This window comes from Mauremys reevesii, linkage group 3, assembly GCF_016161935.1.
Source record: "Mauremys reevesii isolate NIE-2019 linkage group 3, ASM1616193v1, whole genome shotgun sequence".
In the NCBI taxonomy this organism is placed as follows: Eukaryota; Metazoa; Chordata; order Testudines; family Geoemydidae; genus Mauremys; species Mauremys reevesii.
In genome coordinates this window covers 62176358-62191036 of record NC_052625.1, presented here as the reverse complement: position 1 = coordinate 62191036, position 14679 = coordinate 62176358, and the positions used below count along the sequence as shown (strand labels likewise).

Sequence of the window (14679 nt, the reverse complement as noted above, 5' to 3'; positions counted from 1 at the left end):
TAGTCTTTAAGGTGCCCCAAGTACTCCTGTTCTTCTTGAGAGTTGGGCATCTGAGTGTTAAAGGCAGGAACACTTCTGTTAGCTTTCAGGTAAACCTGCAGCTTTGGGGCAAGTAATTCAGGCCTTGGGTCTGTGTTGGAGCAGATGGGAGTGTCTGGCTCAGCAAGACAGGGTGCTGGAGTCCTGAGCTGGCAGGGAAAGCAAGGGTAGAAGTAGTCTTGGCACATCAGTTGGCAGCTTCCAGGAGGGGTTCTGTGATCCAACCCATTACACCTGTAATTGCTGTTCTTTTAATAGAAACTTCATTCCCGCTAAAGAAATAATTCCTCTTGCTTTGTCAAAAGACTTCCTTTGATTCATCCCATAATGAAAAAATTACAACTTTTTTCCTTTTAGCCACTTTAATTTACAGCACAAAATTTACTAATCTGAATCAATTGCAGGAATAGTTTACATTAAAAAACAACAGCAAAGAATGCCAAGTAGAGGGGAGATTGAGAATAGTCTATAGCAAGATTAAAAAAAAAAAGTAAGTGATTCAGAACCATCAAATTGGCCCATTTGTTAGCAAGCTTATATTAGAGTATGATGTTATGCTCTTCCTCCCTTTCCTTCATGTTTGTTTTTTGTTCATTTGTGGTATCTTGTCTTTAATTTGATTTTAACTCTTTGGGCCTGGGACTATATCTACCCATGTATTTGTCTGACTACTAGCACAAAAGACTCTTAATCCACATTGGTGCCTTTGGACAATACCATTATATAACTGTGTTCAGGGGTTTTCAGATTCACTGATGTGTTTTTCCTTGGGAATCATACAGTGCATATACTAGTTCTTGTGATCTATCTGTTGTGCTTGGAAATTCCCATTTATATATCTTAAACATTGGTACTTCAACTTTTGAGCTATTCCCCACCCTATCACTCAGATATTAAATGTAATTTAATGTAAAACTTAACTATGGATAAAACTTCCTCAAAATACCAAGAAAAACAGAGCAAAAATATTGAAACAATTTAGATTAGGTTGAGTGATGGTGAGGATTGGGGAAGAAGTTGAGGGAGCAATGTTTTGTTGTGAGTATTTTGATGAGGAATTCTGAGTGAAATAACCAATCAGAGCAGACTGGCCATTGGTCTCAGTCTAGTCTGTTTAGCCCAGGATGTAATTATTCCTTTGTCAACAAGAAGCACCACAAGTGAACTAAATGAATTGAAATAAATTCATAATTTGATTTGAGTGTGAAAAAATATTTCTTTATTTCAGATTACAGAGATGATTACTATAGTACAAACATTTTCTGCACTTAGTATGTCTACAATTGAAGGGATAGATATTTTGGCAATAAAGTTCAAAAATATCTACCAGAGTGTTCAAAAGAAACAATATGATATTCTCGACCCACGAAAAACTGAATTTGATGTAGATTTTGTAGACTTCATGACAAAAATTGAAGGTTTAGAGGTAAGTAACATTGTTATCTGTAATTTATTCAGGGCCAGATCTCATCATTTTTATGTATTCAGAACCTCTTGGACTTCAGTGGGAGTTTTGATTGAAAAAGAACTGTATGATTTGGCTTTATTTGGTAAATGGTAGAGTTTGTTAGGAAAATACTAACAAATTTCACAACTTGTGCAAAGGCCATTATATTGACCTGATCCTTAAATTTCTTGTCTTTCTTATGGTTATTTACAGATTATTAACTGCAGGAATATACTTGCCTACAGTTTTGTCAATGATATAGGTGTCTGTTTTCCAGTTCTTGTGTACTCATAGCTCCCATTAATATTATAGGAGTTCTGTTCTAACTTTGGGAACATGTTTCACAAATGTAAGTTTTGCTATATACTATTTACAGTGAACACCATTGAAAACTGCACATTTACCCCCTATGGTAGTTAAATTTACCAAGGTATCTGTGGAAGCATTCTAAATATAGGTAAATATTTCAAACATTGTGATAAAGATAAATATGTGGGTGTTGTAAACATTCCTTATTATTGACACCCACTGATGGGCAAGAGTTGGATCAGTTTCCAGGTTGATCTCTTGCCAGAAAAGATAGGTTCTTCTTCAAGTGATTACACGTCTGTTCTACTTAGGTGTGTGCACATCCAGTGCACTTGAGTTGGAGAGCTTTCACTAGTAGTACCCTGTGCTTACCGGTGCCTTCAGCTGTGGGTTCAAAGGCTGGAGCTGCCCTGACCTTCCTTCAGTTCCTTCCCATCTTCCATGGCTAAGAGCTGGAGGTCCCCATGCACTTTGCTTATGGTTTTTCTCGTGAGCTTTTTCACATCTTTTATTTGGCAAATGGCAGTTCACTAATGTAAATAGTTAGATTAGGATAGTTAGTAAGTAGTTTTGTGTTATTTTGCATTTTTTGTCCCCATCTTTGTTTTTCAAGGCCTGAGATGCTTGGTACTCACTTTAAAAGACAAAAGTCCTCATGCTTTAAACATTGCCCCTCCAATTGGGTGCCAGTGCCAACAAACAGCCCACATACTCGCTGACTGTTATGCCAGGATGAAGGACACGTCAGAGAAAAATGCAGCATTAGTTGTTCTTTTCTTAAAAGAACACAACCATCCCGGGCAGCATATCTATTCATGCAGTCCCCCTCACGCACCTTCTAATGCTGGCCCCTCACAAGTTCTGAGATTTGACTTTATACCAGCAAGGAGTGCTCCCACAGCTTTGTCTGACTCCCTTCACAAAGCTGAAAAGACTGTTTCCCAGTGGGAGAAGAGGAGGCACTCCCCTTCACCAGGACCTTCTCATAAGATGCCCAAAACTGTAACTACTTCAGATCAGTCTCTAGCTTCAATCCCAGGAAGGGCTTCTTGAGCTACACAAAGGACCCTGGGGACTATTGTGCCTCAAATAAGTCATCTCAGACATTAACTGTACCAAGGTGAGTGTGTGAGCCTTGGCTTGATGCTCCCTGTTACCTCCCAAGAGAGGCTTGATCCACCAGTGATGTCAACTCCATTACTGACTCTGTCATTGCAGTTGAAATCAGTACCCACTAATCTGTGCATCCATCTCTGCTACCAACAGAAGGACCTGCAACCCCTACTGGGGACCCAAACTCACTTTCCCAGATCCCGATCAACTTCAGCAGCCTTCCTAAACAACATACTGATCACAGATGTGTAGAGCAGCCACTTGGATGTCCATACACATGTGCACAAAACATTCTGCAATCAACGAGGGTTTAAGATTGGTCACATTGCTAGGTCTTACAGTGTTATCATCACTTACACATGCAATGCTGAAGCCCCTTCTGTCCAATGAGAGACACTGCTCAACAGTCATCTGAAGTGGAGCACCCACAGGGACACTCTTCATAGAAGAGAAGGTTACTCACCCTGTGCAGTAACTGAGGTTTTTCGAGATGAATGTCCCTGTAGATACTCCACTACCCACCCATCTCCCCTCCACTTTGGAGTTCATTTTCTGGACTCTATGGTAGATAAGGAACTGTGGGGGGTCTGGTCACATACGCAAGGTAGTTGACAACAGCAGCACAAGATGGGGACAACGCATGTGTGACCCAAACAAGCACTGCTGATGAAATTCTTCAGTCAAAGATACAGGGATGCACATTCACCTGAAGTGGAGCACTCACAGGGACACTCATCTCAAAGAACCTGTTACTGTACATGGTGAGTAACCTTCTCTTCCTCAAATAAGATCTGGTCACCAGAGACCTCAGGCCTTGAGAGGATTGCTAGTGAGACTCTGAGCACTTTGGGTACTGTGAAACACGTTAAGAGTTCAACTAAATCCCATACCTCAGTACTAAAGGGCTTAGTACGAAAGACTGCTATGACCAAGAGAACGGATTCAGTGGAATCCTTTACCCCATTGGTACCAATGTCAGCACCTCACACAATGGCTTCTGTAACATCATCAATGCTTTTAGTAAGTTATTTTGTGCTCCCAGGTACTGCAGGAATTCCAGTACCTGAAAGTCCTGATGATACCAAATAAGCTTGAATCTCCACTCCTTGTAACCTCAGGACACCTTTAGGTATTGAGGTCAAGAGGGTCGCTGACTGCTCATGTTTTTGTGAGACTTAACCCCTTCTCATGGATAGTAGAAGATGGAGAAGAGGTATTACCTCTGATTCAATACGTGGAGGAGCATTCTGGCTCAGTGTCTGAACTTTCTGTTCAAGGCTCTCCAATTTATTCCAGGAGGTGTTATTCCCTAATGTAGCTGCAACAAAGACAGGACACCAGACCCCTGTCTGCTATGGTATGACTTGGTATGACCAACATTGGATATCTCCCCATGTGCCTTATGGTCTCCCTCATTGGTCTTACTGGGATTCATGGGCAATGTACTGCCAGTAATTATGAGAGACCTCAACTCAGTCCCACAGGGAATACAGAAGACCTCATTCCTCAGTACTATCTATCCCTTCTCTCCACTTTAAGAGTCTGAGAAGACCTTTGAGGAGAAAGAGGCAAGGGTGGACAAGGAGGTCACACCCCTTACAAACATCTCTTTGTCATCACCTGATGAGGCAGTAAAGCCACCTCTGCCATTGTTAGCTGATGGCTAACATTTCCAAGACCTGATGAGTGGGTTGCTGACACCCTGCACATTCCCCTGGAAGAATTCTGGGTTTCCCATCACAAGCTCCTGGATATAGTGCACAGCTCTTCCTCAGCACTGGTTGCACTGCAAATTACTGAATCCCTCCTTGAGCTAGCTTAGTCCATCTAGTAAACTCCAGCAATGTCCCCCACATACATGCAAGCATGCTGATAAAAAATCCTGGCCTAGATTCTCTCACCCAGCACCAAATTCTTTTGTTGTTGCCCCAGTCAATGAAAGGGGCAGGCAACATACCCAAAAAGCCATCCCTTACAAGGACCAGAAACCTCCAGACCTTTTTGGTTGTAAGAGCTACTTGTTAGCAACATTACAGTTCAGGAAAAATAATCAGGAGGTGCTGATGTCAAAATATAACTAACTGAACTATGAGACGTTTAATGCATTTATTGACCATTTGCTACAGGAACATTCAGAACAGTTCAGTGTCATAATAAAGGAGGGTCAGCTCTTGGCAAAAACTTCACTGCAGGTTTCACATGATGCTGCAGATACTGGAGCCAGGTTTATTTACAACACAGTAGTGATGAGGTGAGCTTCCTTCTTTCCGTTTTCTGGTTTCCATGTAAAATTTACTTTTCAATGGCCAGAAGCTTTTTGCAGATTCCACAAACAACTCACTTAATACCCTAAAGGACTCTATGGCAACACTTACATCTTTATGGATATACACCCCTGCAAATAAGAGGAAGTTTAACAGGTCTCTTTTGGCACAAAGATCCTGCCCTGCTCACTCTTCCATTCATAGATTCATAGACTTAAGGTCAGAAGGGACCATTATGGTCATCTAGTCTGACCTCCTGCACAATGCAGGCCACAGAATCTCACCCACCCACTCCTGTAACAAACCCCTAACCTATGTCTGAGTTATTGAAGTCCTCAAATCGTGGTTTAAAGACCTCAAGGTGCAGAGAATCCTCCAGCAAGTGACCCATGCCCCATGCTGCAGAGGAAGGCAAAAAACCTCCAGGGCCTCTGCAAATCTTCCCTGGAGGAAAATTCCTTCCTGACCCCAAATATGGTGATCGGTTAAACCCTGAGCATGTGGGCAAGACTCACCAGCCAGCACCCAGGAAAGAATTCTCTGTAGTAACTCAGATCCCACCCCATCTAACATCCCATCACAGACCATTGGGCATATTTACCTGCTAATAATCAAAGATCAATTAATTGCCAAAATGTAGGCTATCCCATCATACCATCCCCCCCATAAACTTATCAAGCTTAGTCTTGAAGCCAGATATGTCTTTTGCCCCCACTACTCCCCTTGGAAGGCTGTTCCAGAACTTCGCTCCTCTTATGGTTAGAAACCTTCATCTAATTTCAAGTCTAAACTTCCTAGTGTCCAGTTTATATCCATTTGTTCTTGTGTCCACATTGGTACTAAGATTAAATAATTATTCTCCCTCCCTGATATTTATCTCTCTGATATATTTATAAAGAGCAATCATATCTCCCCTCAGCCTTCTTTTGGTTAGACTAAACAAGCCAAGCTCTTTCAGTCTCCTTTCATAAGACAGGTTTTCCATTCCTTGGATCATCCTAGTAGCCCTTCTCTCTGCTGTTCCAGTTTGAATTCATCCTTCTTAAACATGGGAGACCAGAACTGCACACAGTATTCCAGATGAGGTCTCCTCAGTGCCTTGTATAACGGTACTAACACCTCCTTATCTTTACTGGAAATACCTCGCCTGATGCATCCTAAAACCGCATTAGCTTTTTTCATGGCCATATCACATTGGCGGCTCTTAGTCATCCTGTGATCAACCAATACTCCAGGGTCCTTCTCCTCCTCTGTTACTTCCAACTGATTTGTCCCCAATTTATAACCAACATTCTTGTTATTAATCCCTAAATGCATGACCTTGCACTTTTCACTATTAAATTTCATCCTATTACCATTACTCCAGTTTACAAGGTCATCCAGTTCTTCCTGTATGATATCCCAGTCCTTCTCTGTAATAGCAATACCTCCCAGCTTTGTGTCATCTGCAAACTTTATTAGCACATTCCCATTTTTTGTGCCAAGGTCAGTAATAAAAAGATTAAATAAGATTAAATAAGATCTTTGGGATCAGTCCCAAAACCAATCCCTGAGGAACTCCACTAGTAACCTCCTTCCAACTTGACAGTTCACCTTTCAGTATGACCCATTGTAGTCTCCCCTTTAACCAGTTCCTTATCCACCTTTCAATTTTCATATTGATCCCCATCTTTTCCAATTTAGCTAATAATTCCCCATGTGGAACCGTATCAAATGCCTTACTGAAATCGAGGTAAATTAGCTTCCCTCCGTTTCCTTTGTCCAAAAAATCTGTTACCTTCTCAAAGAAGGAGATCAGGTTGGTTTGGCATGATGTACCTTTTGTAAAACCATGTTGTATTTTGTCCCAATTACCATTGACCTCAATGTCCTTAACTACTTCCTCCTTCAAAAATTTTTCCTGCATACTACAGATGTCAAACTAACAGGCCTATAGTTACTCGGATCACATTTTTTCCCTTTCTTAAAAATAGTAACTATGTTAGCAATTCTCCAGTCGTACGGTACAACCCCTGAGTTTACTGATTCATTAAAAATTCTTGCTAATGGGCTTGCAATTTCTTGAGCTAGTTCCTTTAATATTCTTGGATGAAGATTATCTGGGCCCTCCGATTTCGTCCCATTAAGCTGTTTGAGTTTGGCTTCTACCTCCAATGTGGTAATATCTACCTCCATATCCTCATTCCCATTTGTCATCCTACCATTATCCCTAAGCTCCTCATTAGCCTCATTAAAGACTGAGGCAAAGTATTTGTTTAGATATTGGGCCATGCCTAGATTATCCTTAACCTCCACTCCATCCTCAGTGTTTAGCGGTCCCACTTCTTCTTTCTTTGTTTTCTTCTTATTTATATGGCTATAGAACCTTTTACAATTGGTTTTAATTCCCTTTGCAAGGTCCAACTCTACATGGCTTTTGGCCTTTCTCACTTTATCTCTACATGTTTTGACCTCAATAAGGTAGCTTTCCTTGCTAATCCCTCCCATCTTCCAATCCTTGTAGGCTTTCTGCTTTTTCTTAATCACCTCTCTGAGATGTGTGCTCATCCAGCTTGGTCTACAACTCCTGCTTATGAATTTTTTCCCCTTTCTTGGGACGCAGGCTTCTGATAGTTTCTGCAACTTTGACTTGAAGTAATGCCAGGCCTCCTCCACCTTTAGATCCCCAAGTTCTTCAGTCCAATCCACTTCCTTAACTAATTTCCTTAATTCTTTAAAGTTAGCTCTTTTGAAATAAAAAACCCTAGTCCCAGATCTATTTTTGTTTATCCTTCCATCTAATTTGAACTCAATTAGCTCATGATCACTCGAACCAAAGTTGTCCCCTACAACCATTTCTTCTATGAGGTCCTCACTACTCACCAAAACCAACTCTAAAATGGCATCCCCTCTTGTTGGTTCTTCAACTACTTGGTGAAGGAATCCATCAGCTATTTCATCCAGGAAAATCTGAGCCCTATTATTATTACTAGCACTTGTTCTCCTGTCTATATCTGGGAAGTTAAAGTCTCCCATGATCACACAATTCCCATTAGTGTTTACTTCATTAAAAACATTAAAGAGGTCTCTATCCGTATCCAAATTAGATCCTGGCGGTCTGTAGCACACCCCAAGAACTATCTCAGGGGAGACTCTAGTAGCTTTCTTTCCCAATGTGATTTTTGCCCAGACAGACTCTCTCTTATCCATTCCATCACTTCTTATTTCTTTACAGTTTACCTCATCATTGATATACAATGCTACTCCACCACTTTTGCCTTTATTTGTGTCTTTCCTAAACAGCACATAGCCTTCAATACCTGTACTCCAGTCATGACTACTATTCCACCATGTTTCTGTTATCCCTATAATATCCAGTTTCACTTCCTGCACCAGTAGCTCTAGTTCCTCCATTTTGTTACCTAGGCTCCTTGCATTCGTGTACAAACATCTTAATTTTTGCCGTTTGGCTTCACTGACATTCTTTACCCAGTTAGGCACAGACATTCTACCACCAGTATCACCTATTAGACTGGTATCTACACTACCCTTCCTCCTTATGTCCATTCTCCTACCGATGGCTGTATCCTTTCTTACTTTGTTTTCTTCCCTCTCAATGTTAAATTCCAGCATGGAGATTACCTGGACATCTCCCAACCATCTCCCCCAAATTTCTAGTTTAAAGCTCTCTTAATCAGTTGTGCCAGCCTCCATCCTAGAAGTCTATTTCCTCCTTACTCAGGTGAAGTCCATCCCGAGAGAACAGTCCTCTGTCCATGAATGCTTCCCAGTGGCCATACACCCCAAAGCCCTCCTTATAGCACCACAGTCTGAGTCATCTGTTGATCGCCATAATCTTGTCACACCTTTGTTGCCCTTCTCTAGGAACAGGCAGAATCCCACTGAAGATCACCTGAGCCTCGATTTCCTTAAGCATTTTCCCCAGTCTGGCATAGTCTCCCGTGATACGTTCCAGCGAGAATCTAGCCATATCATTTGTTCCCACATGAAGGACAATCAGCGGATTCTTTCCCGCTCCCATTAGGATCCTTTTCAGCCTCAGGTCCACATCCCATATCTTAGCACCTGGCAGACAGCACGCTCTTCTGTTCTCTGGATCAGCTCTAGTTACAGGCCTGTCTATTCTTCTCAGTAAGGAGTCCCCAATCACGTAGACCTGCCTTTTCCTGGTGACAGTGCGATTCTCCGGTCTATGCCCTGTTCCCTCTGGCTGCAAGTCCTCCCGATTTCTATTGTCCCTTGCAATCCTCCGCAACCCATCCAGTATCCTCCTGGGGCTCATATTTGGTGTTGTCTCCATTGACTCTTCGCCTCTTCCTATAGACTAGCTGCTCTTCTCTTCTTCCTTGCCCTCTCACCTTCAGCGACCACCTGCTGTGCCCCTTCTTCATTTTCCAACTCTGCAAACCTGTTCCTGAGTTCTATTTCTCCTTCATTGGTCCGTCTTTTCCTCTGCCTGGTTCTCTTAGTCACATGCTTCCACCGTCCACTTTCCTCACCCAGCAGTCTCCCCTCAGAATTCTTTGGTCCTGCTTCCATCTGCAAGTCTGAGCTTTTCCCTTCAGCCTCCTCATGTCTTTGCTCCATCATCCACTCAAACCCCCTTCTAAACTCGACCAGAGTTTCCACCTGCATCTCCAGTCCTCGGATCTTTTCTTCTATGAGCTCTATCAGGCGGCACTTCACGCAGATGAAACTCTTTTCAGGTACCCCCTCCAGGATCATGTACATGATGCAGCTTCCACATCCAGTCATCCTCATTGTGTCTTTCACTGCTGCCTCTGTATAGGACATAGCCTTCCCACCTAACACCTGCTAGTCCAGGAAACACAAACCAAAGCAAACCACCACCACCTACAGCAAAACAAACCCCCAACAGGCACCAGAACACCGGCAGAACACCACCCACTCCCTTCACTAGCCTGTCTATTCCTCTGCCTAGGTCTCTTAGTCTCCCCCGCAAACTCCCCCTGTACACTCCCACTGAAACTCCCCTGTTTACAGCTCTGTTTGCTGGCTCCTGTGCCGCTGCAGCTGTCTATGCCGCTGCCTGACTGGCTGGCTACCTTTATAGGACCCCTAGCAGAGAAGCCCACTCCCCCCCCAAATCAGGGCTCAGCTTCTCTCCCAGCACACTGCCCCTAGCAGCCTCCACACATATAAACTACAAAATACAATACACAAAATACAAAAACCTTCTCCTTCAACAGAACTCCCACTGAAACGCCCCTGTTTACAGCTCTGTTTGCTGGCTCCTGTGCTGCTGCAGCTGTCCAAGTGCCAGTTCTGATGGTTCGATCAAGAGTCCAGACCACCCAATGACCAGATTTTCTCTGCTGCAAAGCACAACCCCCCTTCCTCCTTCTCTCTGTTTCATCAAGCATGGGAGACTATAACATCAGACAAACGGGCATTGAAAGCCATTAGTTTGGGTTGTATTGTCCAATTTACCTCCAATTTGTCCACATCCCTTCTGTAGTAGGGGGCCCAAAACTGGACACAATACTCCAGATGTGGCCTCACCAGTGCTGAATAGAGGGGAATAATCACTTCCTTTGATCTGCTGGCAGTGCTCTTACTAATGCAGCCCAATATGCCATTAGCCTTCTTGGCAATAAGGGCACACTGTTGACTCATATCCAGCTTCTCGTCCACTGTAATCCCCAGTCCTTTTCTGCAGAACTGCCGCTTAGCCAGTCAGTCCCCAGCCAGTAACAGTGCATGGGATTCTTCCATCATAAGTCCAGGACTCTGCACTTGTCCTTGTTGAACCTCATCGAATTTCTTTTGGCCCAATCCTCCAATTTGTCTAGGTCACTCTGGACACTACCCCTACCCTCCAACGTATCTACCTTTCCCCTCAGCTTAGTGTCGTCTGCGAACTTGCTGAGGGTGCAATCCATCTCATCATCCACATCATTAATGAAGATGTTGAACAAAACCGGCCCCAGGACAGACCTCTGGGGCACTCCGCTTGATACTGGCTGCCAACTAGACAGTGAGCTGTTGATCACTACTCATTGAGGCTGACAATCTAGCCAGCTTTCTATCCACTTTATAGTCCATTCATTCAATCCATACTTTTTTAACTTGCTGGCAAGAATACCGTGGAAGACCGTATCAAAAGCTTTGCTAAAGTCAAGGTATATCAGGTCCACTGCTTTCTCCATATTTACAGAGCCAATTATCTCATCATAGAAGGAAATCAGGTTGGTCAGGCATGACTTGCCCTTGGTGAATCCATGTTGACTGTTCCTGATCACCTTCCTCTCCACCAAGTGTTTCAAAATGGATTCCTTGAGGACGTGCTCTATGATTTTTCTGGGGACTGAGGTGAGGCTGACCAGTCTGTAGTTTACCGGATTCTCCTTCTTCCCTTTTTTAAAGATGGGCACTATATTTGCCATGAATAGGCATGAAGAGAGTCTTCAGACACTGGACGTCAGATGGGCCCTCTCTTTTTACATAGATGGGAAGAAGTTCTTTAGTACCTCACCTCAGCTATTTGTATCCTGTGCAGAGAGAATGAAGGCAATATCAGCTCAAAACTTTCTAATCGGATAACTGCTTGCATATCTCTTGGTTGTGAGGTAGCTAACACCTGACTTCCATGTAAGCTTTCAGCTCATTCCATGAGAACCCAGGCTCCTTCAGTGGCTTCCTTAAGAAATATACCTCTATTGGACATCTGTAGAGCAGCAACCTGGTCTTTGGTACATACTTTTGTCAAGCATTATGCTGTCACCACTACCTCCAGAGCTGATTCAGACTTTGGGAAAGCTGTGCTGCAATACTCTTTTAAGTAGACTCCAGGTCCCACCAAAAAGTACTAATTGGGAGTCACCTAAGTAGAATAGACATGTGCAATCACTATGCTTTGTGAGGTGTCATTTGAGAAGTCATGATCTCTTGAACATTACTATCTTGTTGAATAATGTGTTACCATTGTATGTGAAGTTATGAAGTTTTGCTCTGTGTGTTACTGAAATATGTTTTGAGTCTGAGATGCCCACAGCTGGCCTTTTGGTGGCAACAAGGGAGCAACTAACATCCCCAAGACAGATTTACATTAGGACTAGCCAGCCAGGGGTTGATGGCCCATTAAGGAGAATCCACTCTTCCACTGGATCCCTACCAAAGCACATAGACAATGGAGGCCTGGTGTCTCAGCAGGGCACATAGAACATACGACCCCTGACTCTTATGTTTGAGACAGTATCTTTCCATGCGCATGGATTGGGCGGCATAAATTGGAGTCTGTAACATCAGCCAGGATATTTTCCCTCCCACATCTACTCTGAAGGCAACAAAAACACTGGGAAGAAAAAGACTTTGAAGTGTGGAGTTTGGTCCCAGACTGAGCAGGGAATTCAGCTTGTGTATTAATAACTGTGACTTGCTTAGAACACATAGAAAAACTGCTTGATTCAAATCTTGCTTAGTCTGATATAGCAGTCTAAATTCTAAACTTTTTTATTTTTTATTTCTCATGTAACCATCTCTGTCCTTTACACCTAGCACTTATAATCACTTAAAATCTATCTTTCTGTCGTTAATAAGCTTATTTTAATGTTTTATGCTTACCAGTGAGTTTATTTAAAGTGCTTGAGGAATCTGCTCAGATTACAAAGGCTGGTGCATGTTCACTATCCTTTGATGAAGTGGTGAACTAATTAATGAGCTTGCATTGTTCAAGAGAAGGTCTTGAGCGGCATAAAATGGTATGTTTCTGGGGTGCAAGGGTTGTGGGGGTTTGCTGGTGTCTCTCTCTGTATAGTTCATGAGTGGCTTAGAGAGCATTCATGCAATTTTGCTGGGTATGTCCCTGCACGTTGTTGGCTGAGAATTCCAACTACTAGAATTACCTTCGTTGATAGGGTGCCATCTCTTTAAGATCAGGGCAGGTTGCATGCCGTCCCAATGTTATATAACAAAGTTACCAGAGTTTTGGTGTAGGTAAGACTTATAGGTACTGCAGTAATGGGTTTAATAAGGGAGCTCAGTTTGGATGTATGGGTTATGTCTTGTTTTGCTGTTATTATTGCTAATAAACTTGGCTTTGGCTTTGTGACCCTTGAGTCTTAGCAGTCTTCAGGATCTGAGCTCAGACCCTATGTTGCACTTCCAGTCACACATTAGGAGCATGGACCAAGGAGTTGAGATCTATTTTATTAATAACTCACCTTTGGAGTAACTGTTGTTACAATTTCTGCTATCAGTAAATACTCAGAGAAAATATTCAGAGACAATTATGTATATGTTGAACATGCAAATATATATGATTTGAAACAACATAGAAACAGCCATGATTTCTTGTCTTCATCTTCCTTGTTTTCTCTTTCTAGATTGTCATAGTGGTCTTTCTGTGTCTTTTTATTACATTAAGAAGGTATATTTTTTGTAAAATACTCTTATTAAACATGTAGGAAAGCTATAGTAAATTAATACAGAAATATGTAAATTACTAGTCATTAGTCACATCCATAAAATTTAATATAGCTGGAAATACTCATATTTGTCTTAGGTGCAGATACAGACATTTATGAATACTTGTTTTGGAAGAATTTTGTCTTCACAGCATTCAGTTCAGCTACTTCAAAGGTAATGGAAATTATGCTTACAAAATATTTTTAAGTAGTAACGTTAATTTAAAAATGAATGACCTAGTCTAGTACAATGTATTTGTGTCTTTATGGACCATGCAGACTTTGAAAGGCCATGGATGAATACTGGTTTTCTAGCATATTTTAAACATTCCTCTGTTTCTTAGTTTAATGATAATCTCAGACAGGTTTGGCTAGGATTTATCCTTTGAGCAATTGTTTTTGTCACACTCTAGTTTTTGCATAGTGCTCATATAACTTTATATATCCCAATGTTCCATCCTAGGTTATTAGATCTGCAGAAACATTATTTAAAGGAAATCACTCTAATTTCTTGAATTTGATTATAATCTAATATAGGTTTCAGAAGCTGAATATGCCATGTCTTCAGCAGGAAATAGCACATACTGTTGGACTTATTCTTCAGCATTACGTAGCAGAACTTGAAGCTACTAAAAAGGTAATTCTTTTTTGTGTAATTAGACATTTCAAATAGTGTGTAAGTATAAAATCTCCAATATTTAAATATATTCTAATCTAAAGAGTTCCTAGTTTATTTTTTATCCTATTTTATTAGTCTTGATTTATTATACTTCTTCCTGCATCCTACAGAAGAAAACATCCTGTCGGCTGGGGGCACATAGGCAAAAATGGGAATGACCCCCTGGGTCATTCCCTTCCTATGTTTTGTCTAAAAATAGAGTCAGTCCTGCCTAGAATATGGGGCAAGTGTACTAGAGAACCAGAGAGCACAGCCGCTCCGTGTCAGAGATCCCGCAGAAATGATGAGCTGCATGCCATTCTAGGGGGTGCCCCTGCAACAACCCCACCCGTTGCTTCCCTCCTCCCCCAACCCTCCTGGGCTACCGTGGCAGTGTCCCCCCATTTGTGTGATGAAGTAATA

At 42.1% G+C, this 14679-nt stretch overlaps 1 protein-coding gene across 14 annotated transcripts in view; it reads left to right on the top strand.

The window, feature by feature from the left end:
- DNAH8 (dynein axonemal heavy chain 8) overlaps positions 1-14679 on the top strand; it is a 556010-nt gene that overhangs the window by 114121 nt on the left and 427210 nt on the right. For all 14 annotated transcript variants that reach the window (XM_039529004.1, XM_039529011.1, XM_039529005.1 and 11 more), the window contains 3 exons: positions 1268-1465; positions 13697-13773; positions 14136-14235. In XM_039529004.1, the coding sequence (XP_039384938.1) occupies positions 1268-1465; positions 13697-13773; positions 14136-14235 (375 nt within the window). The remainder of the gene's footprint in view (positions 1-1267; positions 1466-13696; positions 13774-14135; positions 14236-14679) is intronic.